The sequence below is a fragment of the Emydura macquarii genome, unplaced genomic scaffold, assembly GCF_026122565.2.
Source record: "Emydura macquarii macquarii isolate MOO-44397 ecotype Brisbane River unplaced genomic scaffold, CSIRO-AGI_Emac_v2 contig_1363, whole genome shotgun sequence".
NCBI classification, from domain to species: Eukaryota; Metazoa; Chordata; order Testudines; family Chelidae; genus Emydura; species Emydura macquarii.
Window position 1 is genome coordinate 2181149 of NW_027131500.1, and position 25842 is coordinate 2206990.

Consider the following 25842-nt stretch of genomic DNA (forward strand, 5'->3'; position numbering starts at 1 on the left):
GGAGAAAGAAAATCTTCTGCTATAAGGAGAAGTTAGAAAGATCAGCTTAGAAAAGAAGAAACTAAGAGGGGATCTGATAGAGATCTATCAAATCATGAATGGTGTGGAGAAAGTGAATAAGGAAATGTTATTTACCATGACACAAGAACCATGGGTCACCCAAGGAAATTAATAGGCAGCAGGTTTAAAACAAACATAAGGAAGTACTTATTCACACAGCGCATGATCAACCTGTGGAACTCATTGCCAGAGGATGTTGTGAGCACCAAAAGTATACGTGGGTTCAAATAAGAATTAGATAAGTTCATGGAGGATAGGTCCATCAATGGCTATTGGCCAAGATGGTCTGGGACACAACCCCATGCTCTGGGTGGCTCTAAACCTCTGACTGGGACTGGATAACAGGGGGACAGATCACTTGATAATTTCCCTGTTCTATTTATTCCCTCTGATGCATTTGCCACTGTCGGAAGACATGATTCTGGGCTAGATAGACCATTGGTCTGACCCAGTATGGCTATTCTTATCTAGGGGTGTCTGAAAAGACCCAGAAAGGAGAGACCAAGGCAGGAGGGAGAGAATACCTCAGAGCACATGTGGATAAAAGTCCCTGCCAATCCTTGAAGACGGGGTCGGGTGGACGAGCTAGATGGAAAGGAGTTGAAGATATGCCAACTCTCTCAGGCAGAAGAATGTTAAGGTTGTTATTGGCAGGACACAAATAGTGTGGAAGGATTTAAACAAGGAAAGGGAAAAAAGGGATAGATCAAAAGAGAGAAGAAAGAGGGATGTAAGGATGGAGAAAGACAACAGAAGATTCTAGATAAAATAAGAGGAGATTAAATGAGACAGGGAAATTGGGAAAGAGAGAAACATAACAGGGAGCAGAAAAACAAAGACTTGGGAACAAAGAAACAAAAGAAGTGGAAACGGCAGTGTCTGACCAGGGCTGTCACTGGATCCAAAGTAGAAATCCACAACCATATTACCCTTCCACCTCCGCTGTTGTGTATTTTAGTATGTGGGTCAACAGATTCAGCAGTTTCAAAATGAGCACTGTTCCTGCCCTACTACATTCTCCCCCACTCCCATTCTCTCCAGAAATTGTGGTTTGGCCCACCACTCCACTGAAACTGCACTGGAAGACTCTGGCACTGAAGGTAGCACTACATAAACTACCTCCCTCTCATATTTCAGTTTTCACAAGTTACCACTTGACCTCAGACAGACCTCGAAGACTAATTGCAAAGAAGACCAATATGTAAACTTGAAACTAAAATGAACAGAAGTCGGGGAGAAGAAGAGAAAACACATACTCCAAAACCCTTAAAATTGGCCAATGCATATTTCATACAAAGTTTAAGAAATGATACTGCTGTTCAGAATACTTAACTTCAATAATGTTTGCTTATGAAAATTCTTCTTAAGAGGGCAAGCTAATATCTCAAATGTTTTTTTTAATTTTTAAAGTTGTATTTCACTGGGAGGGTGGTGGTTGTTTATTGTTGTTTTATTGTCACTGTTTTCATCACTTAGGGTGACCAGATAGCAAGTGAGAAAAATCAGGACAGGGGGTGGGGGATAATGGGTACCTATATAAGAAAAAGCCCCAAATATTGGGACTGTCCTTATAAAATCAGGACATCTGGTCACCCTATCCTCACCTCAAACTTTCTGCATTAGATTTTCATTGCACCCATTTAGATCTGACATACACTTTTAATTCTGTTTTTTTTAAATATCTGAAGACAGTGTGCAGTTGGGACAGAGACAGCCAGACCTAAACAATATAAAAGAGACACAAGACAGGCAGACAAGTGAGTTTTATAGACAAACATTATATATTATTGCAACATGTTAGCACACAGTGTGCCAGCATCCTCTCTCTAACCCATTATTTTTAAAGGCTTAAAAATTCATCCATAAAAATTCACTTTGAGTCTGAAACTTGGGAGCAAAGGTTTCAGCTAGCAAACATATTCCTGGTTTCACCATATTTAGATTATAAGAGTAATGTCTGTGTATTGAAATAGCTGTGGTTTTGTACTCCTCTAAACGCAAAACCAGCTTACTTTAAAACTGAATTTTAAAGATCTATTTAAAAAAAAGAGAGGGGAAGATATTAGGATATATATTGTACAGTGGATGCATATCACGTTACCTTAAATAATTACTTCACATACTTGCATGTGAACAGGTACTTGTAGCGCACAAGACTGTTTTCCCAAAAATTCAATAAAGATTCTTAACACAGGAAAGTAAGTTTAGGTAGTTCGGATCAATCTACATATTAAAGCTTGGCTTTGTGCGTCTTAATACCAGCAGAGTTTTGAAATAAAAAAATATGTATTTACAGAATAGACTTCAGTAACTACAAAATCCATGTCAAGCATGCTATTCACCTGTAAAGGCCTATGCTTCCCTTTCTAAAAGCACTGACATTGGGAGGGAGGGAGGGTGTGTGTGTGTGTGTGTGCGGGGGGGGGGGCGAGGGGGGTGGAAAGGGCAATGGTTACTAACACATGCAAAATCAAGGTTAGAATTCCTGTCGGACTGAACCCCAGTAGCTCCAGGAGGCCTAGTGGGCCTCATCATGAAGGGCATCCGGTGAAACTACTTTGGCAGCTGCATTCCAACCATGGTGGCTGTAAAAACCAACAGCTTTAAAATGCAGCTCAAAGAAAAAAGCAGTCACAACATTTTTAGTTTCTCTTTATACTGGCACTGCTCATCTCTGCATACTGCATCTTGTGTTCTGAAATAGGCACGGATAAAAAAAAGAGTTAAGTCAAAGTTGTCGCTATTAACTCTGAATTGCTTTGTTTTGACAATTTAGGTAATTAATTAGTGTTCCTCCAAATCTGACTATGAATCACTAATAACTAAGCCATTTTGTCACTTAGCTCTTTTGTAAAATAGTGGAGGGGGGGAGGGGTGTGTGTGTGGGGGGGGGTGTCCTCAAACCTACAGCCTGCTGACTGGACTCAACCCACACAATGCAGTTATGTGGCTTGCATAACATTTTCAGCTTCTCCAAAATCTCACTTGTCATTTGAAAGAAAAAAAAATAAGGTTGTGTTGAAAATCTTCCAGATGCGATGAAAGTGTAAACCAGCACATTGTATCCGCTTGAATATGCAGACAGCCCAATACAATAGATGAGGTATGTGAACTGTCCTGTTCCCCAATTATCTCACGGAAGTGTCAGCTTAAAACCCAATGATACACTTCAGTGTCCACATGAAGTGCAACACTGCTGGTCATTCTAGCAGATGAAATGGGGAGTGAGTGGGAATGAAGCTCTCAGGAAGACAGGAATTGGGAATTGCTGCAGGAAAGGAAACACAAAGGGAAAAAATAGAGGGGACTCACAAATACAAGCAAAGAGGGAGAAAAACAGAGAAAGGGGGAAGGAAGTGAGGAGGCAGAAGTAGCTGTTGCCTAAGGAGGAACAGAATTTCTCATTGAGGGTTGTTGATTGCAACAATAGGGGACTGACTAAATTAAAATGCAGTTATTACATAAAGGCTGTATTTCCTTGACCTCTGTGTGAATCTTCCACTGACATCAGTGAGAGATCCAGTGTGCACTGAAAGGAATATGAAGTTCTGAATGCATATCCCAACCCGCAGATCATAACTGAACATGGAACCTACTCATCGATCTCCACCAAACGAGTTTAATCCCCCTGTTTTAGACATTCCATCTCAGCCGCATTTATCTAGCTTGCCTATAAGAATATCACACTGAACTTCATCAACCATCTTATGAAAGTCAAGATATACTACATCAACGGGATTTTCTTTTCCACTAACGTGTTTTTCTTGTCAAAGAAATAAATGCAAGTGTTTATGAAAAATGTCTGACAATGTCAGAGTTTTGTCTGAATTACTCCATATTAACCTACCAATCCTGCAACATTCAGCTTGAGATCTAAAAGTCAAGTTGGGTCCTTTCTGCATTGCTACCAGTAGTAAAGATTACTCAGTGCCAATTTTACCCTGTGTGTCACCAGTGCAGCCACGCTGTTGGCAAACTCTGCCCTCTGCACACCCATTCCTCTCAAGCCCTTTCAAAGTAGAGGTAGCTGAATGACCTCATGTTCTGCTTTGTGTTTTAAAATTTATTTTGCACCTTTCAGGGAGTCAATGTCAAAGTCATATAGCAAAGTCTCAAATGCCGCAAGAAGTGAATAAACGTATTGATCTTTTTGAATAATTAAAAGCAAATCCACATGTACAAATACTCAGTGCTAACACTTTAGAGGAAATTCCTTCTCACAAATCAGTAGTTTTATCAAAATAGGGAGTGCTGCTCAGCCTGGTACTACAAGCAGATCTTCGTATATACAGAATGGATAGTATTTAATTGTTGCTGCGTCTAATTCATTTGTTTAATCACCACAAAGCATTAAATTGATTTTGAGCTATCCTGAATTTAAAAGCTACCTGCAAACATGCCAAATCTTCAGCAATTTACTACCGCTCACTTACAGTACACTGGTAAAGAAGCTAAATACTGATTAAGTATTACATTCGAAAAGGACTAGAAATTTTTGTAAACGATGTCTGTAGCCACACTGGCTTTTCCTTTGTTTGTACTGACCTCTAGTGGTGTAAAAAGTGCAGTGTGTTTATTTTAAACCAACACTGCAAGGAAATTGTAAAGATTAGCTGCCTTTTTGCACAAGTCCCAGTACCATTTGGAGACAGAAAATACTTTTGCCTCCAAACTGATGTAAGCATGGTCTGAATGAACTCTCCCTTGCCTAGCTGGTATTTGCATGAGCCTATTAACCCTGCTTAGTTGCTCAGCATGATGGGACTGCTTTGCCCAAATGACCCCTTTGGCTGGTGTTGGGTTTCAAATCACTCTAGTGTTAAATGCAGGGGTAATGAAACGTCGTTCTCCTTATTGTTGAGCAAAGGGCAGCAGAACTGTTCTGATACAAGGGTCGCTATCATCTGAACCAAACTAACCGCTTAAGCAAGGGGCTTGGATGCCAAAGCCCTGTGAAGATTGATAGGGGGTGGGAACAGGTATTCCTGCCTGGAAGTGTGGGCTCTGCTTAAGAGCCCCAGACATGGTTTAAACCTCCTCCCCCCCTCCCTTTGCCCTCTGAACCGGCTGCTGGTGCCGGGGCTTCTGCCTCCTTGGCTTCCGCAGGGGAGGACCTCGTGGTGGCAGGGGGACGGACAACTTCTCCTCCTTGATGGAGGAGATCGACGCCCTGAGCCTGACCCTGGCCTGCTCGGGGGCGGACGACCGTCCCCACCTGGAGGGCTTTGCTGGAGGCAGCCCTCAGCCATCTCCCCCTCTCCCATCCCTCCCTCCCCAGATGGCTAGCCCTGCTCCCGTTCCCCGGGCTCCCCTACTGGGCTCCTCTGCCAGGCTGGCCGGTGGCGGTGACCCTGTCGCCGCCACCACAGCCCTCAAGGCGATGGCCCCGTCCCCTGCCGTGGGTCGGCCACCCCCCCTTCCTCCTGAGGGTGCCAGCCCGGCTGCCCGCTTACAGGGCCCCAGAGTTGTGGGCACTGAGACTCCTGAGCCCATCCTCATAGAGGTCACCCCCACCCTGCCTGCCTCTCTAGCTCCCGGCCCCGACCCGGTGGCACTACACCCCCTGACCCCATCACCAAGGCCGTAGATCCCATACTCGATCCCAGCCCTGACCCTTCCCCGCTCCTTGCACTGACCCTTCTCTTGCCCCGACTCCTGCCCCTCCCCCTGCTCCCGACCCCCCTCCAGTTCCCACCCCCAATCCTGACCCTTCCCCTATTCCCCTTGCCACCTGCGCCTCTGCCGCCCCTGGAGTCAGTGCCTTTCCACTTGCGAGCTCCCAGGGAGCGGCCTTTCTCTTCGCCTCTCCCAGTCCGCTCGGGGCTGCTGTCTTCCCTCCGCCGCCACCCCCAGTGCCCGTACCACGCAGCCGCCGTGGAAACGGGCCAGCTTGCCCTGCAGCACTGGGGGGACTTCCACCGTGTCCTCTGGGCCGTGAGGGCCACAATGAAGGATGGGAAAGGGACCGGGCAGCTGGACGCCACAGCCTACCAGCGGGTCCACGCCTTCCCTGATGCCCTGATGGCTTTCGGGACCAGCCACGGATCTGCTTCAGAAAAGCAGACTTTGACGCCTTAAGGGAACTGATGGGCAGGATCCCCTGGGAGGCTAATATGAGGGGAAAGGAGTCGAAGAGAGCTGGCTGTATTTTAAAGAAACCTTATTGAAGGCACAGGAACAAACCATCCCGCTGTGCAGAGAGAATAGCAAATATGGCAGATGACCAGCTTGATTTAACAGAGAAATCTTTGGTGAGCTTAAACACAAAAAGGAAGCTTACAAGAAGTGGAAGCTTGGACAGATGACTAGGGAGGAATATAAAAATACTGCTCGAGCACGCAGAAGTGAAATCAGAAAGGCTAAAGAACAATTGGAGTTGCAGCTAGCAAGGAATATGAAGAGTAACAAGAAGGGTTTCTACAGGCATGTTAGCAACAAGAAGCTGATCAGGGAAAGTGTGGGCCCCTTACAGAATGGGGGCGGCAACCTAGTGACAGATGATGTGGAAAAAGCTGAAATACTCAATGCTTTTTTTTGCTTCTGTCTTCACAGACAAGGTCAGCTCCCAGACTACTGCAGCACAGTATGGGGACGAGGTGAGCAGCCCTCACTGGTGTGAAAGCAGGTTCAGGACTATTTAGAAAAGCTGACCATGCACAAGTCCTTGGGGACGGATGCAATGCACCCAAGGGTGCTGAGGGAGTTGACTGATGTGATTGCAAAACCATTGGCCATTATCTCTGAAAACTCGTGGTAATAGAGGGAGGTTCTGGATGATTGGAAAAAGGCAAATATATGCCCATCTTTAAAAAATGGAAGGAGGAGATTCTGGGGAATTATAGACCGGTCAGCCTCACCTCAGTCCCCAGAAAAATCAAGGATCAGGTCCTCGAGGAATCCATTTTGAGGCACTTGGAAGAGAGGAAGGTGATCAGGAACAGTCAACATGGATTCACCAAGGGCAAGTCATGCCTGACCAATCTGATTGCCTTCTATGATGAGATGACAGGCTCTGTGGATGTGGTGAGAGCGGTGGACATGATATACCTTGACTTTAGCAAAGCTTGAGATATGTTCTCCCAAAGTATTCTTGCCTGCAAGTTACAGACATACGGGGTTGGATGAATAGATTATAAGATGGATAGAAAGCTCAACAGGCTCAATGGGTAGTGATCAATGGTTAGATGTCTGGTTGGCTGCTGGTATCGAGTGGAGTGCCCAGCAGTCAATCATGGGGCAAGTTTTGTTCAACATCTTCATTAATGATCTGGAGGAGGGTATGGATTGCACCCTCAGCAAGTTTGTGGATGACACTAAGCTGGGGGTGGGGTGGTAGATACACTGGAGGGTAGGAATAGGATACAGAGTGACTTAGACAAATTGGAGGATTGGGCCAAAAAAAAATCTGATGAGGTTCAACGAGGACAAGTGCAGAGTCCTGCATTTAGGATGGAGGAATGCCATGCACCACTACAGACTAGGGAGCGACTGGCTAGGCAGCAGTTCTGCAGAAAAGGACCTGGGGATTACAGTGGACAAGAAGCTGGATATGAGTCAGTAGTGTGCCCTTATTGCCAAAAAGGCTAACGACATATTGGACTGCATTAGCAGGAACATTGCCAGCAGATGAAGGGAAGTGATTATTCCCCTCTATTCGGCATTGGTGAGGCCACATCTGGAGTATTGTGTCCAGTTTTGGGCCCCCCACTACAGGAAGGAGGTGGACAAATTGGAGAGAGTTCATTGGAGCACAACAAACACGATTAGGGAACTGGAACACATGACTTATGATGAGAGGATGAGGGAACTAGGCTTGTTTAGTCTGCAGAAGAGAAGAATGAGGGGGGATTTGATAGCTGCCTTCAACTACCTGAAAGGGGGTTCCAGGGAGGATGGAGCTAGGCTGTTCTCAGTGGTGGCAGATGACAGATCAAGGAGCAATGGTCTCATGTTGCAGTGCGGGAGGTCTCAATTGGATATTAGGGAAAACTTTTTCACTAGGAGAGTGGTGAAGCACTGGAATGGGTTACCTAAGGAGGTGGTGAAATCTCCATCCTTAGAGGTTTTTAAGGCTTGGTTTGACAAAGCCCTGGCTGGGATGATTTAGTTGGGGGTGGTCTTGCTTTGAGCAGGGGGTTGGACTAGATGACCTCTTGAGGTCCCTTCCAACCCTAATCGTCTATGATTCTAATGCAAGACATATCAAAGGCTGAGCCAGGGTGCAGGAAGGGGCTTCCATTCACCTGTTGCTATCCTGTGTTGTACCTGGAGCATAAGGAAGAAACAAATAATAAACACACTTGGTGAATGTCACCCAATAGACTGCATCTGCTGTATAATTCGCCAGGAGGGCTTACTAGCCATTGTTTGCAGGAGATGACGGAGACAGGACCTGTTCACAGCCTCCGTTTCAATCTAGAACTGGAATACTGAGAACAGGGATGTAACTTTACATTGTATCACCTTCCATTTAATTCTAAGGACAAAGCACCACTACTTAATGGAAAATGTACTGAAGCATGTTACTGAATGGATTGCAATACTTCCTGGTATTCGATAGGAGCTACCATTAAATGCTGAGATTTTGCTAACTAAACTAAAATAAACCACTCTTCTGGAATGACATACAGCTGTCTGCAGCAACAAAAAAGTTAATATGGCTTCATGTTTAAATGGGAGGCAGATACTGGGGGGGAAATTCTCTGGATGAATGGGCATACACTCTTCAGTGCTGTATGCAATGTGATTGCTCTGTTGGGTCCAGGATATTAGAGGGGGTTGGGGGGAAGGTAATACCTTTTATTGGACCAACTTCTGTTGGTGGGAGAGAACCTCTCAAGATCACCCAGAGGTTGTCTCTCTCACCAACAGAAGTTGGTCCCATAAAGATATTGCCTCACCCACCCCGTCTCTCTAGACATTCTTCAAGGGAGCAAAGAGAATCTAGTTATTGATTTCACAAATCAAGACTCAATATAATACTAACACAAATGTACTTAACTCCTTTAAAACTGAAATTCTTAAAGAGATTCCTGTTTTAGAAAAGAAATGGAAGCTAACTGCTTCAAAGGCAGATTTCTGTAATCAAGGGTGAGGGTGGGGATAAAGTTAATTTTTTGTGTTACAACTTCAAGCTTATTGAATACTAAAATCAGTCTGTTATTCATCCAAAACACTTCCAAAATGCTGCAAAAATATTTTAAATTCTTAAGTCCAATTTGACTTATGATTGCATTCCAATTCACATGACTGTGCCCTTTCTGGTCAAAATGAGTATAGTTACTGATTATTAGCCAGGCTGTTTGAGTTTTCCAGCCTTTGTTCATTTCCATCACAGACTTACTACTTTAGTCTGAATACCTACTAGCATGTATTATAAGACTATTCCTTCGTATCAACTCTTAATGTAAAGGACATTTACTACACTTATGTTCTTTTGTCTGCTATTTGCTGCTTTTTCATTATATTGTACATGACTATATACAAAAAAAACTTGACTCTTCCAGCTTTATGACAATTCAAATACATTCTATTATTACAATGCACTATATCCTTGAGATTACCACCATTTCAATGGATGCTGGTGCCTAAAAGATAAATAGAAGTTTTAACTGAGCAGGAGAGAGAGTCAGAGGTGGAATGCAGTAAATATTTAAAGCTAGGTTTTAATAGTGACATCTATTTCCTGTTTTCACAGCTCAATATTATTTGGGGACTTCAATAATTCAGTCTTAAGTTAGGGGTCTATTACAGGAAAGGGTGGGTGAAGATCTGTGGCCTGCATTTTGCAGGAGGTCAGACTAGATGATCATAATGGTCCCTTCTGATCTTATAGTCTATGAGTCTAATATTTAAGGAAAAGCATGTGTACACACACACACACACGCACACATGCGAGTTTTCATCCAAACATTTTTTGGGAGGTTATTTTTCATTTTTTAAATAACATTCATTGTGGCTTTGGCTTGGCTGACCAATTCTATGCTACCATAACTACCAGATTTTAATTCTCTGACTAGGCTGAGAACTTCTATACACTTGAAATATATATATGCACCGCTGTACCACTTCAGTTCAGACCTTACCTATGCCAATGAGAGGGATTTCCCCATCAGTATAGGTAATCCACCTCCTTGAGAGGTGGTAGTTAGGTCAACAGAAGAATTGTTCCGTTAACCTAGCATTGTCTACACAGAGACTTAGGTCAGGGGGTGGAGCATCATAGCTAGGTTGATCTAGTTTTCTAATATAGACCAGACATTGGTCGCTCCATGGGCCACAACAGAATGATGCCAGGGAAAGCAGTGATGAGGGAAGGAGATGGCCTATAACTGCTATGAAGTGCTTTACTTTCACCATGCAGCATTTTTAGATGCAACTTGCAGTAGGTAATTAGGCCAATCTAGACTGAATATCAGTAGCAAGAAACATTTCCCAAAGGAGAGATCTTCAAGGCTCTGATCCATCAAAGCACTTCAGCACATGCTTAACTTTAAGAACATGAGTAGTCCGCTTGACTTCAAAGGGACTACTCGCATGCTTAACATTAAGGATGTACGTAAGCGCTTTGCTGAATCAGGACCTAAGTCTATGAAATCACCTCCCAAGGGCAACTGTTAAAGCCTCATTGCTAGACAGTTTTAAACCCCAGCTGCAGAGTCACATTATACAAATCCTGTGCACACATACCACATACATAGGTAACAGGATTTATATCGTAGTAGAATCCAAAGTGCACTAGTTGCTATCAAAAACAGATAAATCATCAGCAATGCTTGTGAAGGCCTTGCACTCAATTTGAAAGCACTTTGTTTGCTTGTTTGTATGTATGTATGTGAAATACATTTTGAACACCATGGCCAATCAATTCCAGAATTCCAGGGAATGTTCTAGATATCAGCGGCCAGAAGCCTATTTAGGGTGGAGGGGGGGGAGGGGGACAAATGGGGCCCCTGCCATCTGATTAGCAGAGAGACAGCTTCAAGTACCTCTGCAATTGTCTACAGAGCAAACAACTGGTTGAAGGGGCCCATTAATACCTTCCTGCACATAATACTCCTGTTCATCCTCCCAAGAGAGTTTCACATGTTGACACTGTGAATGATTTATAACCCAGACAAAAAGAAGAATAATTGGGGGAGGGAACAGAGGAACATGGGAAAACAAACACAGCCCCTGGTGTGAGGAAAATGGCAAGCCCAGAGACGGAGAGAATGGAGAGTCACACAAAGCCTCTGGTGGAGATTGGAGGGATCTGGTATAGGGGAGAGGATAGGACTCAGGGCCCCTGGCATGGAGGGCATGGGGGTGCACACAGTCATGCTGATATGGGGGCAGAGAGAATGAGGGAAGTTGCCAGGAGTCCCTGCAAAAGAGGAACAAACAGGAAGTGCACAGGGGGTGGGGGGAGATGGAGGAATGCCAGGAGACCCTAGTGTGTGCAATGAGCTTGGCCTGCACAAGCTGCGGTGTGTGTGTGACTCCCTCCCATTAATACTACTGCCAATGTACATACTGTGTGTGAATGCCAGCATTTTACAGTATATATTATGCAAGCATACACAAAAATTGAATACCACCTTTGTATGTCTATACTTATGCGCGCGCACACACAGAGAACGGAAGGAAGAATCCAGTCCTGGCATGGAAATTATCAGCATGACCTAATAGGAATTTTCCATTCCTAACTTCCATGATCTTTGGTAGCCTTTATTCTACCATTTTATTATGTATTATGTACTTTGGATTTCTTTTTCATCCTGTTTTCAAACATTCATAACAGGAACATGTAAGAAAAAGTTTCCAATATTCTTTCATTCACAGTTAAATGTTTGCAGTTATGTGTGCGTGTGTAAACAGGAGCTCAAAAATGGAAATACATCTATGTTGTACATAGTTGTAGTAATCTGCAATGTATCTATTATTTTCTTTTAAAAACAAACTATTGTACCTTAAAGTTTACAAAAAACTTTCGGCTTTCCAAAAAAAACTAAGAAAAGGAGAAACTCCTCCCTTACCAATATTTCTCACCACTGAAAAAATTGCTAGCATTTAATGTTTTACAACACCATCACCGCAGACATGCATGTCACTTTGCAAAGAGAATCCAGTTTCACCTAATGCATTTGTGGGGGGGCCAGTGGAAAAAGAAAAGGGCAGGTGGCGCTCCTTGCCCCATCGGTGCTTTCATCTGGTAGATTATTCAAGTGCAGAGGGGAGGCTCACTTGAACTCTCTTGTACCAAGGAATAGAAGCTAGGTCACAGCCACCATTCCATCCAATTCCCCTGTACACAGTCTTGTAGCTGGAGAACTTGGCAAGTTGACAGTGCAAAGAGTGGATGATACATTGTTTCCAGAAATATAACAAAGGCAGCCCAGTGAATATCCTTCCCCTTCCAGTTCCTCAGGATCATTATGTCCTGCTCCTGTCTCCCCCATGCATTAGGTCCCCAGACCCCTCCCCCAATATCCTAACATGGCTCCTGATCAAAGAGCCGTAACTAAACTCAGAAGTTTGCAAGGAGTGGTTTAATGGTTTACTCTGTCCACAGAAGTGAAATCAATAAGGCAGGGTAACTGGTTCAACAAATATTTGTTTCAGTAACATTCAAAAGGTATCCAGTGCCTCCCTCTACAGTCATTTTGCCTCTAGGTTCCTGTGTTAGGGCAGTTGTCTTTGAAATATAATCTGTAGCTGAAATAAAACATATGATGTAGTACTTCATCAAGTAGCACCTACCCTGAAAACAAACTGCCGTCAAATACCAGGGCACATCTCCGGAGTCTGTCTAGCCCCATCAAGATGGTCAAACCACTGAAACATCATTTGAAAGTAATTTTTTTTTTTTAAATCAGCTAATTAAATTTATAAATAAATTCTATTCAACCAGAACTCCAAATATATTTTCCCAGTCCTTTCTTGCTCCTTAGTTAAACTCAGCTAAGGGTAAATACTGCTCTTCATTACACCAGAGCAACTCCATTCCCTTTACAATAATGTAAATCAGGACAGTATATTGTACTAAGTCAACACACTATTCTGGAGTGCAAGAAGACTTTTCATTAACCGAATTTTCTTGGTTTCCACACAGTGAGGAGGAAGCGACAACATGCATTTCCCATTGACTGTCAAGAATGTGGACACGTTTTTTAGAACTTCCATGCTGAGGAACCTCAATCTGCAGCAGTCCAACAAGAATTCATTTGAAAGAATGACTATATTCAGCTTTGTCTGCCTCAGGCAAAGCAGCTGAGGTTAGCTACCACATTGTCACTAACTGCAACCTTCTTCCTGGCATAGACATAAGTTTACACCTTCATCCTCAGTTTACCCAGCCATGGTAAAGCCTACAATGTCTTGGCTAACCTTGAGTACTTTTCATGTAGACACAAATAGGGGTGTGTATGCGCAAGGGACTGATCATGGAGCGAAATGGCTGCACCTGGGAGGTTGGGAAGCTCTAGGAGTAACTGCTTCCTCAGGCACAATCCCTCCTACAGTGGCACAGCTCTGCACCACACCCAACATAGCACAGAATGTGGCTCTTTGATAGCTGACTTCACAGCATACCCATTCGTACTCACAAAAATAAATCTCAGCCTTTGCCTTAAGTTTACCAATTTTTTTTCTTTCCTTTATAGAAGTCCTTCAAAGTATTGACAAAGCCAATGCTTCAATGCATTTTTGCTTAACTATCTATTAATAAAACCGATAGGCCCAAATTCTGCTCTTAACTTCCAGAGTACAAAATTGGGAGTAACTTCGTCCAAGACAACAGAGTTATTTATATATTTACACTGAAGTAACAGACAGCAGAGTCTGCTGGCCCATTGTCACTCATTAATATATCCTTCCCTGTGACACTTCAGAACTGTATCTGAATTTCATTTCAGACTTCTCCACTAAGAAACCGCTGACACTAGACAGTCATTATTCACTATTTTTAAATGCTGTCAGAACTAGTTCTAAAGAAATAAAACCTAGCCATAACTTAGGTGTTTGACCATTAATTTAGACATAAAATGCTGCTGGAGGGTTCTGAAGTAGGGTTCTGTTGGTGCAATACATTCACCAATCAACTTTCAGCAATCTAAGAACCTGATACGGTGTTTTGATGTGTCTTTAATTCCTCCCAATGAAGAAAATAAGAATTCTAGAATTTTGAAAATTGTTCTAAACTAAATCCAGAATGCAGAGCCTCAGAAAATGTTCTGACCACCTAACCAGATTATTATGTTTCTTTTTCATTACAAATAGGAAGCTGACCTCATCCCTAATGCTACTTTAGAGAATGGATCTGTAGGCTCACTAAATCGGTCTAAAACAACAAGAGTTCTGTAACACTTTAAAGACTAACAAATTTAATTTCAGCAGGCATAAGCTTTTGTGGGCTTCAGCCCACTTCCTCAGATGCAGTTGGTAGAAATAATACAGCAAATACTGGCAACATATATAGGAGGTAACATATACATATCCAAAGGCATACACAACAATGGGGTAGGTGGATGAAAGCCGGGTACTTGAGGCCTAATGACAACCATTGAGTATTGCTTTGGGTATTACAGATTGTTACTATACTGAAATTACACATTATTGTTGAAATTATCTATGCTGCAATATTTAACTGCCCAGACAAAATCTGTGACGTTGTGTATAAAATAGTCAAAGGGATCAGATGATCAAGTTTCCTGTCATTTCACACTGAGCAATGCAAGCTGAGTGAAAACATTTTTTGTACCCATTTGTTCACCTCTGCTGCCAAAACCCAGAATATATATATTTTGCATGATCTGTTTCACTTTTTCTGGACATTTTTGCCACCTGTTTCCTGGTAGCAGATTAAATTTATCACAGAAAACAGCAGTGTTCAATGTTCAAGGTAACATTAGTGACAAATGAGTTAGTGCAAAACAGCAGAGCCAGTTCTTTTAGTTCTATTCCAGATTTTTCTTTAGTTTGTTACAAACGTGTTTGTTGGGAGGTGGGCAGGGAGAGGAGAGGAAGGAGAGTTCTTTGGTTTGAGATGTCTCATTTCTCCTTCACTCTCCTTTTCAGGGCCCTTACCATGGCCCCACTCTCTCTCCACCAAGAAAAACAGGATGCAATTCCCCCTGAAAGAAGCTGTTTTGAGCATAATTAGGCAAACTAACTCTATGAAAGGGTCCCACCCAACAATTAACTGTCCTAAGAGAAGGAGAGAAAATAAAAAACAAAGAAAAACAAAGAGGGGCTGGCTTTAATGTAATTGGGTAATTATTAGTTATCTTAATCAAATACTGTATGTAACTACAGAATTTTTAGTTTTTCTCCTAATTTCTCATATCTAACTTTTATTACAGGTTATTATCTTCAAAATATTGTTTCAGACACTTAGTCCAGAAGGACATGCTGTAGACTGGAGCTTTGCCAGAACTCTGAGGTAACTCTAGGCATAATCTTACTCCAAAGATCTACCAACAATAAACACAGCAGAAGCAGCACCGGAGCCAGCAGCACAGGAGCCAGCAAATAGAGCTGAAAATAGGGGAGTTTGAGTGGGAGTTTGGGGAGGGAGTGTGTAGTGTGCTGGTATTACTGGGGTGCTCATTGGGGATTGTTTTGGTGGGGGGGGTTGGTTCTGGGTCTCTCACTGACAGGAAGTAGGGGGAAAGGCTATCACAGATACAGAGGCAATAGTGGTAGTCACTCAAGCAGTGGAAGAGACAACGAAGATGACCGGAAGCGGAAGCTGCAGGATGTACATGATCCTAGAGGGGGTACCTCAAAAGAGTTTTGTCTGTATAAAGTGCCGCCTCATAGAGCTGATGGAAGGGTTGGAGATGCAGGTGGAAACTCTGGTTGAGTTTAGAAGAGGGTTTGAGCAGATGATGGAGCAAAGGAATGAGGAGGCTGAAGGGAAAAACCCAGACCTGCAGATGGAAGCAGGATCAACGAACTCTGAGGGGAGAATGCTGAGTGAGGAAAGTGGCCAGTGGAAGTATGTGATTGCAAGAACCCAGCAGAGGAAGAGATGGGCTAGTGAAGGAGAAATAGAGCTCAGAAATAGGTTTGTGGGGTTGGAAAATGAAGAAGGGTCACAGCAGGTAGTTATGAAGATGGGAGGGCAAGGAAGAAAAGAAAAGCAGCTAGTCCTATACAAAGAGTGGATGAGCCAATGGAGATACCACCAAATAAGAGCTCCAGGAAGATACAGGAACGGTTGCAGAGGATTGCAAAGGAGAATAGTAGACGCGATGACTTACAGCCAGAACAAGGGATAGGCTGGAGAATCACACCATCACCAGGAAAAGGCAGGTCTATGTGATTGGGAACTCAGTGCTGAGAAGGACAGACAGGCCTGTAACCAGAGCTGATCCAGAGAACAGAAGGGTGTGCTGTCTGCTGGGTGCTAAGATACAGGATGTGGACCTGAGGCTGAAGAGGATCCTAACGGGAGCGGGAAAGAATCCACTGGTTGTCCTTCATGTGGGTACAAATGATATAGCTAGATTCTCGCTGGAACGTATCAAAGGAAACTATGCCAGGCTGGGGAAGATTCTAAAGGAACTCGAGATGCAGGTGATCTTCGGTGGGATTCTGCCTGTCCCTAGAGGAGGACAACAAAGGTGTGATAAGATTCTGATGATCAACAGATGGCTCAGGCAGTGGTGCTATAAGGAGGGCTTGGACTGAGGACTGTTCTCTTGGGATGGACGTCACCTGAGTTGTGAGGGAAATGCACTTCTAGGATGGAGGCTGGCACAGCTGATTAAGAGAGCTTTAAACTAGGAAGTTTGGGGAGATGGTTGGGAGATGCCCAGGTAATTGCCGCACCTGATTTTAGCATTGAAAGGGAGGAAAATGAAGTAAGAAAGGACACAACAGTGGGAGCAGAATGGACATTAAGAGAAAGGGTAGTGTAGATACCAGTCTAATAGGCAATATTGGCAATAGAATGACTGTGCCAAATCAGGTAAGGAACATGAGTGAAGCCAAACAGCAAAAATTAAGATGTTTGTATACCAATGCGAGGAGCCTGGGTAACAAAATGAAAGAAATAGAACTACTGGTAAAGGAAGTGAAACCAGATATTATAGAAATAACAGAAACATGGTGGAATAGTAGCCACGACTGGTGTACAAGCATTGAAGAGTATGTGCTTTTTAGGAAAGACAGATATAAAGGCAAAGGTGGTGGAATAGCATTGTATGTCAATAATGAGGTAGACTGTAAAGAAATTAGAAGTGATGGAATGGATAAGACAAAATCTCTGGGTAAAAATCACACTGGGGAAGAAAAATACTAGAGTTTCCTCTGGGATAATGCGTGGGGTGTGCTAAAGACCACCGGCATCTGATTTGGATACGGATAGAGACTTCTTTAAGGCTTTTAATTAAGTAAATACTACTGGGACCTGTGTGATTATGGGAGACTAACTTCCCAGATATAGACTGGAAGACAAGTGCTAGTAGTAATAATAGGACCCAGATTTTCCTGGATGTGATAGCTGACAGATTCCTTCACCAAATAGTTACTGAACCAACAAGAGGGGATGCCATTTTAGATTTGGTATTGGTGAGTAATGAGGACTCATAGAAAAGCTGGTGGAAGAGGACAACCTTGGTTCGAACGACCATGAGCTAATGCAGTTCAAACTAAATGGAAAGATAAACAAAAACAGATCTGTGACTAGGGTCTTTGACTTCAAAAGGTCTAACTTTAAAAAATTAAGGGAATTAGTTGGAGAAGTGGACTGGACTGAAGAACTCATGGATCTAAAGATGGAGGTGGCTTGGAATTACTTCAAGTCAAAGTTGCAGGAAGTATCTGAAACCTGCATCCCAAGGAAGGGGAAAAAATTCATAGGCAAGAGTTGTAGATCAAGCTGGATGAGTAAGCATCTCAGACAAGTGATTAAGAGAAAGCAGAAAGCCTACAAGGAGTGGAAGATGGGAGGAATCAGCAAGGAAAGCTATCTCTTGGAGGTCAGAACATGTAAAGATAAAGAGAGAAAGGCCAAAGCCAAGTAGAGTTGGACCTTGCAAAGGGAATTAAAATTAATAGTAAAAGGTTCTATAGCCATATGAATAGGAAGAAAACAAAGAAAGAAGAAGTGGAACCGCTAAGCACTGAAGATGGGGTGGAGGTTAATCTAGGCATGGCCAAATATCTAAACAAATACTTTGCTTCTGTTTTCAATTAGGCTAATGATGATCTTGGGGATAGTGGTAGGATGGCTACGGGAATGAGGATATGGAGGTAGAAATTACTACATCCGAGGTAGAAGCCAAACTCAAACAGCTTAATGGGACTAAATCAGGGGGCCAGATAATCTCCATCCAAGAATATTAAAGGAACTAGCACATGAAATTGCAAGCCCATTAGCAAGGATTTTTAATGAATCTGTAAACTCAAGGGCTGTACTGTATGACTAGAGAATTGCTAACATAGTTCCTATTTTTAAGAAAGGGGGGAAAAAGTGATCCAGGTAACTACAGGCCTGTTAGTTTGACCTCAGTAGTATGCAAGGTCTTGGGAAAATTTTTGAAAGATAAAGTATTTAAGGCTCTCGAGGTTAATAAAATACAACATGGCTTTACAAAAGGTAGATCATGCCAGACCAACCCAATCTCCTTTTTGGAGAAGATAACAGATTTTTTTAGACAAAGGGAATGCAGTGGACCTAATTTACCTAGATTTCTGTAAGCATTTGATACGGTTCCACATGGGGAATTATTAGTTAAATTGGAAAAGATGGGAATTAATATGAAAATTAAAAGGTGAATAAAGAAACTGTCAGGCTGGAAAGAGGTTACTAGTGGAGTTCCTCAGGGATCAGTCTTGGGACCAATCCTATTTAATCTTTTTATTACTGACCTTGGCACAAAAAGTGGGAATGTGCTAATAAAGTTTGGGGATAACACAAAATTGGGAGGTATTGCCAATACAGAGAAGGATTGGGGTATCATACAAGAGGATCCGGATGACCTTGTAAACTGCAGTAATAGAAATAGGATGAAATTTAATAGTGGAAAGTGCAAGGTCATGCATTTAGGGACTAATAACAAGAATTTCTGCTATAAACTGGGGACGCACAGTTGGAAGTGACAGAGGAGGAGAAGGATCTGGGTGTATTGGTTGATCACAGGATGACTATGAGTCGCCAATGTGATGTGTCCGTGAAAAAAGCGAATGCGATCCTAGGACACATCAGACGAGGTATTTCCAGTAGAGATAGGGAGGTGTTAGTACCATTATACAAGGTGCTGGTGAGACCTCATCTGGAATAGTGTGTGCAGTTCTGGTCCCCCATGTTTAAGAAAGATTAATTCAAACTGGAACAGGTACAGAGAAGGGCTAATAGGATGATCCGAGGCATGGAAAACCTGCCTTATGAGAGGAGGCTCAAAGAGCTTGGCTTGTTTAGCCTAACCAAATGAAGTTGAGGGGAGATATGATTGCTCTCTATAAATACATCAGAGGGATAAATACCAGGGAGAGAGAGGAATTATTTAAGTTCAGCGCCAATGTGGACACAAGAACTAATGGATATAAACTGGCCATCAGGAAGTTTAGACTTGAAATTAGAAGCAGATTTCTAACCATCAGAAGAATGAAGTTCTGGAACAGCCTTCCAAGGGGAGCAGAGGGGGCAAAAAAACCTAGCTGGCTTCAAAACTGAGCTTGATAAATTTATGGAGGGGATGGTATGATGGGACTGACTGATCTTTGACTACTGGTGGTAGATATGCCAATGGCCTGTGAAGGAATGTTAGAGGTGTTGGGTTCTACGTTATTACAGAGAATTCTTTCTTGGGTGTCTGGCTGGTGAGTATTGCCCACATGCTCAGGGTTTAACTGATCATCATATTTGGGGTCGGGAAGATATTTTCCCCCAGGACAGATTGACAAAGGCTCTGGGGCTTTTTTGCCTTCCTCTGTAGCGTGGGGCACAGCTCACTTGCTGGTGGAGTCTCTGTACCTTAAAGTCTTTAAACCATGATTTGAGGACTTTAATAACTGAGTCATAGGTTAGAGGTTTATTACAGGAGTGGGTGGGTATGGTTCTGTGGCCTGCATTGAGCAGGAGGTCAGACTAGATGGTCATATTGGTCCCTTCTGACCTTAGAGTCTCAAGCAACAGTCACTTCTAATTTGTTCACTGAAAGGGCAGATTTAGACCTCCTCCTGCACCCGTGCCCCTGCCTCTTGCTGAGTTCTACTTATGTGAGGTTTGTCATGTGGCTCAGCAAGAAAAAGACAAAGGCTTTAGGAGCAATTTTATGGGATGCAACACAGCAAAAATTACACAGAAAACAAATAAACACTAAGGCCAATGTGAGTGAACATGAGAGTGTGTAAAGGAAGGCATGAGGAGACCACTGGGCGGAGAAAGCGGGAGACAGAGAGACTGACAGACATAGTAGAGAGGTAAGTTGTAGAGAATGAGAGGGAGGAAAGAATGGAAAGAGGCAGAGGGAAAGAGACAGAAAAAGAGAAACACTACACACATGCATAAAAGAGACAACATGATCAGTCAACAATAGAGACCAGAACTGGCAGTGGAAACAGGAAAACAAAAAAGGTGAAACGGAAACACAAGACATAGCATGCGTTAAAGTTCATTATACAGAAAGTGATTAAACTGTAAGAGTGTGAAACCCTGTAAACAAACAACACTGTTTATTTGTTTGACTTACAGGCTTTTGAGGAGGATGGCACCAATATTTTCACCTGGTCTAGCAAATTTAGTCCTTGGACTTGTTTTAAAGCAGCTTCCTATAATAAACAGCACTAAAATATGACATACTTCCAGACAGTATTTTGTCATTCTTTTCTCTTCACCTTACAATACTATTTTCTTCTTATTTAAATTAAAGTCATGAAATCGGAAAATGTCACCTCTTCCCTATTCAAAGTAAAAGGTGTTATCTTCATTCTCTGTATAATGTTCCCATAATTTGTGCCCACAGTGCAACCTACCCCACTGGCCCAAAATTATCAAAGGCTATTAGATGCTTGTTAGATGGACAGGTTATGAAGTTTCACTAAGTTGTGTATTCAAGATTTCCAAGTTACCAAAAAACCCCAGTGCACATGAAAAAAAGACACAATACACAGAAAACACAGAAAAAGTTCAAACAGTCAGTACTTTATATATCAGTTATATTCGTAATATTTAGTACATCATAATGTTGAACTATTATTAAAAATGCCTGTAGTCTCATGAAGAAAAACATATAATGGTCCAAACAGACACAAGAAGGGAAGAAATTTTTAAAAAAAGAGAAAGAATAGCAATAAGAGAAATCCAAAGGAAAGATAGATGCACAATACCCCTGCATTCTACCTAACATTTAAACTACAATCTCGTGTTGTTTACATGAATTATTTCTAGGAAGTCTCCTCAAAAGCTGCCATTCACAGGGTGTATTATCTTATAGAGAGAAGCTATTTCATCCATTTGCTCAGGTCCTGATCCTGCACTATTAAAGATCCCGGGAGTATTGCCATTGATTGCAATGAACGTAAGCTCAAACCCTTAAAGCAGAATTTCAGGGCTGGTGGAAGTGGGTTTCACCATCTAGACAGCAATAATGGTTTTACACAGAAAATAGCTACTTCCACCAGTTTCTGCAATTCTGAAATATTAATACAGCTGTCAATTATCTAGCAAACTAAATAGTTTTTGCATTTATACTCCTACAATCCTAAAGATAGACTACATTTTATAGTGGTTTCACTTAAGCTTTCTTGACTCAATAGGCCTCTGAAGTTTTCACCAACCTCTTATTCTCAGTTTTAGACCTGCTTTGAAGTGACTAGTTATTAATGTAAGTTTTTAACAGTGTTTTAGGTCATGGGCCAGCCCAGTGACTTGGCTGCATTACTATGGCCTATAACATAGGAAGCACAGGTTTTGCAACAAACAGGGGCGTTCCTGTCTCAAAGACAGGCAGATTTAAAATAAGTAAAAAGGGCCAATTAAGGAAGTGATAAAGCCCAATAATTAAACAACGACACTTAGCTCTTTTATAGTGCTTTTCATCTGTAGATTTCAAAGTGCTTTATAAGTCCCAAAGAGCATCACCATCTTTTTTGAACATGGGGAAACTGAGGCACAGAGCTTAAATGACTTGCTAAAGTTCATATAGCAGGTCCAGGCAAAGCTAGGAAACCTGCTAGCACAAGTATGTACTTAAACAGTAAAGCAAATGAAGTTATTATCTGCATTCCATCAACTGCTGTACCATATAGTTACACGTGGGCACAAGTCAAAACCAAGCACCTAAACCAATTCTCTGGTTGCTCATGAAACAAACATACTACAGAATTCACAACTTTACATTAACTAGTATTATCATTCAAGCCTTGCCTACATTTGTGCTGAAGTTACACTACAAAAACTAGGTTTAAACATAGTTAAAATTATAAGAGATACATACGGAAAAGCTCTATCAGATGAGATCTTTAATGCTTTGGCCCCCTTCCCTCGTATATATAGTAGGAGTTTGTAAAATGATTTATTACATAGTTCAGCTCTGTCCTGGCTGTCTAGAGAAATCACAGACCCAGCTACAAGAACTGTATTTAAAATATGGCTTTTGTTAAGACAGATTCAATCTCTGATTACACTTTACTGAATCAAGCAGATAGGTAGAATCATTAAAATAAAATTAACTTTCAACAATGACAACAGAAAATCTTACAGCTGAAAAGATAGCTGTTTAAATGCCAAGATGCTCTGTTGTTCCTTGGAATCTGAACTGAAAGATACCAAGATTAAACTAAAATCCTGCAGACACCAGCAATTTGATATGTTAAGAAGTGAAAAATGAATTAAAGATATTGATGCTTAGGAAATCAGTGTCTGTACTATGTAAAGGCTTGCACACAAAAAATACTTATTTTGTGTTTGAATATTATGCAGAAAGCTTATGCCCAAATAAATGTGTTAGTCTTTAAGATGCCACAGGACTCTCGCTGTTTTGCTAAAAACAGACTAACACGGCTACTCCTCTGGAATTCAGAAGGTAGCTTGCTCTACCCCTCCCACCCTCTCTGGTGGAAGGTGGCTTTCTTCTTTCATATACTCAAGGGAATGACAGCAGCATTGGAAGAAGCATTGGTTGGAGCCTTCTCCTGGTATCTCCAACTTCTAACAAAGTTAAATGTATCGATAGATTTGGTCTGGCACCTGTATTTTAGGTTCCATTGGGAAGTGCACATATTGCATACCAAAGTTTCCAAGAGTCTCAGAATCACACTGCAAAGACCATAAAATTGCAGGTATCCGCAATGCAGTAGATAAAATATGCATGCGACTTTGTCACCCTCTTGTGGCTGGCCCATGGATGGTAGTATACAGGCTTTTATCCTAATAACTATTAGTTTGGAACTGCAGACCAGCTTTGGGTAGTAGCCAGAATCCTGTTACAGGATTTGAATATAAATATTCTGATTTATATTGATGATTACCTGTTCTGTTCATTCCCTCTGACACTGGCCACTGTCAGAAGACAGGATACTGGGCTAGATGAACCATTGGCCTGACCCAGTATGGCTGTTCTTTTAGGATGGTCTGAAGTCAACTGAGCCATAGTGATACTATCAATATTTGATTCATGTTCATGCAAGGTAAGTGGATATAAGAATTATGTTTTTCTAGCAACATCTAGTTTCTTGCTATGACCTCAATACATTCACACCGGTGTTCCTGTGAGTTTGTTTCCAAATGCAGGGCTTTTTCTGTGCATGGTGCTGCAAGAATTTTAAATGCACTGGCAGGGAATGTAACTGAGTCATAGGAGTTAATAATAAATATTTTACAATGCCCACCTGGATTCTAGGAACCTTACAAGACAACACTGCCCTTAACCTTAACAGCTTTCTTTCCAACTTTAAACAGACAATGCCAGAACTAAGGGAGCAATGAAGCAATAGGATTGATGTGTAGAAGAAGGACAAGGGTTCCCTCTATAAAGATTACAGGGTAATCTTTACAGATTACAGGGTATTCAGAGAAGGCATGTAGATGAAGGTATTTGAATGTGCAGACAGTAATGACCTTGTAGGCCAGCTCAGGAAGGATGTTCCATGCATCGGGGTGGCACAGAGAAGGTTGCAGGAGAGATGGAGAGAAGGAGCAAAGAGGCTGGTATCTTTAGGTGAGCAGAGGGGAGGCAACACTGTGACCAAGCTGGATAAGCAGACAGGAGTGGAGTTATGCAGGGACTCTGAAGGGGAAGACCAGCAGTTTATATTTGAGGAGTGGGAGAGGGAGAGCCAAGAGAGAGTGACAGTCAGTGAGACTGATGGTTATTTCCTATTATATCCTGAAGGAACTTTATTGAATTAAATTAAAAGTAACTGAGTTAGATTTAATGCCTTTTTAATTCACTGGACCGCAAAGTGTGTGTGTGTGTGTGTGTGTGTGTGTGTGTGTGTGTGTGTGTGTGTGTGTGTGTGTGTGTGTGTGTGTGTGTCTATAGGATTGTATGCAATTTTTCTAGGGAGGTGACTAATGTAAATGTTTGGAACGTCAAAGAACTATTTGGGACAATACGTGTGAAGTGGGTTTCCTAGGAGATATTTGAAGCTCACCTGGGGAGAAAAACCCACTGTCTGATTGCCTGCTCCTGGAAACTCCAGATCAAAGACCCTTGAACTGTGTAAAGGAGGGACTACGCATTTCATGAGTGTACTAGTGCTGAGCTGTGGCTGTTATGAACTTGTGACCACCGAAAAGACCCCTTGGGGGTTTGAAGCACTCACCTGCCAGAATCCACATTGGTCACAGTTGGCTGAGGCCGTGGTGGGGACCTCTAGTAAGTCTATTAACATATGTATGCAGGTTCTTTTATATGTTTTTTTCTATAATGCTTATACTCTAAGAATAAATATGCTTGCATAGGAAGTGCTATATGGTAACTTATAACTGTTGCAATTGCACTGTTATCAGTCTCTGAAGGCGAGGGGCGGGAGGGGGGGGAAGCAGGCCTGTTTAAGCAATCTGATTTTGCTGGTGAATTCACAGTACAATCAGGGAACTGTGCAACCTGGAAGTATCCGGGTCAAGAGGAAGCGAGACATGCATCTCCGCCCAAGAGGTGATGGCCAGACGCTTGAGGGTGGGTGCTCTTGCAGGACTACAGAGGGGGGATACAGGTGCAGATGCCCTGAACTGTGATGGCCAGATTCCCAAGGAAGGAAGTTGATCATACAAAACACTGCTGCTAAGAATTAGTAGAGGACTTTGTGTGGGGAAGAAGAAGCTGCAGTAATGAAGAAAGGCGGTGATTGGAGCCTGTACAAAAGTTTGAGCTGTGGAGGCTTGTGGAGGATATAGCAGCAGATCTCAACGTAACTGGATATGTGGGGTGAAAGAGAAGTAGGAACTGAAGAGGAACACCAGAGAAGCCTGAGTGACAGCAAGGATAGTGTTGTCGACAATGAGTGTGAATGGGGCAAGTCAAGAGCGTTTTAAAGGGAAATAATGAGGCTGGTTAGTGAGCCATCAAGAAAGAAGTGCCACAAGCCAGGTTCCCATGAAGGATTACATGGAGGGAAACAAGTCAGGAGTGAAGAGGTAGACTTGTGAGATGTCAGTATGGAAATGGTAGCTGAAACCATGTTAGCGGCAATGTGGTGTAGAGAAAGAAGAGGGACAGCTGATGAGACAGCCAAATGGAACCTTCATGGAAGGCAAGAAATAGCAGGAACATGCCAAACCAGCTGCTGGAGGAACAGCTAGAGAGTACAAGAAGATAGAGGAGGGAGTCTTCAGTGGTAAAAGCAGGG

At 42.4% G+C, this 25842-nt stretch overlaps 1 protein-coding gene across 6 annotated transcripts in view; it reads right to left on the reverse strand.

Annotated features, from left to right (window-relative positions):
• Positions 1 to 25842, reverse strand: part of LOC137155422 (storkhead-box protein 1-like) — a 129695-nt gene that overhangs the window by 68410 nt on the left and 35443 nt on the right. For 2 of the 6 annotated variants that reach the window (XM_067551672.1, XM_067551669.1), the window contains one exon: positions 2669 to 2755. The exons of the other annotated variants lie outside the window; for them this stretch is intronic. In XM_067551672.1, the coding sequence (XP_067407773.1) occupies positions 2703 to 2755 (53 nt within the window). In that variant the 3' untranslated portion in view covers positions 2669 to 2702. Of the gene's footprint in view, positions 1 to 2668; positions 2756 to 25842 lie in introns of those variants that run through there. 6 annotated transcript variants of the gene reach the window in all.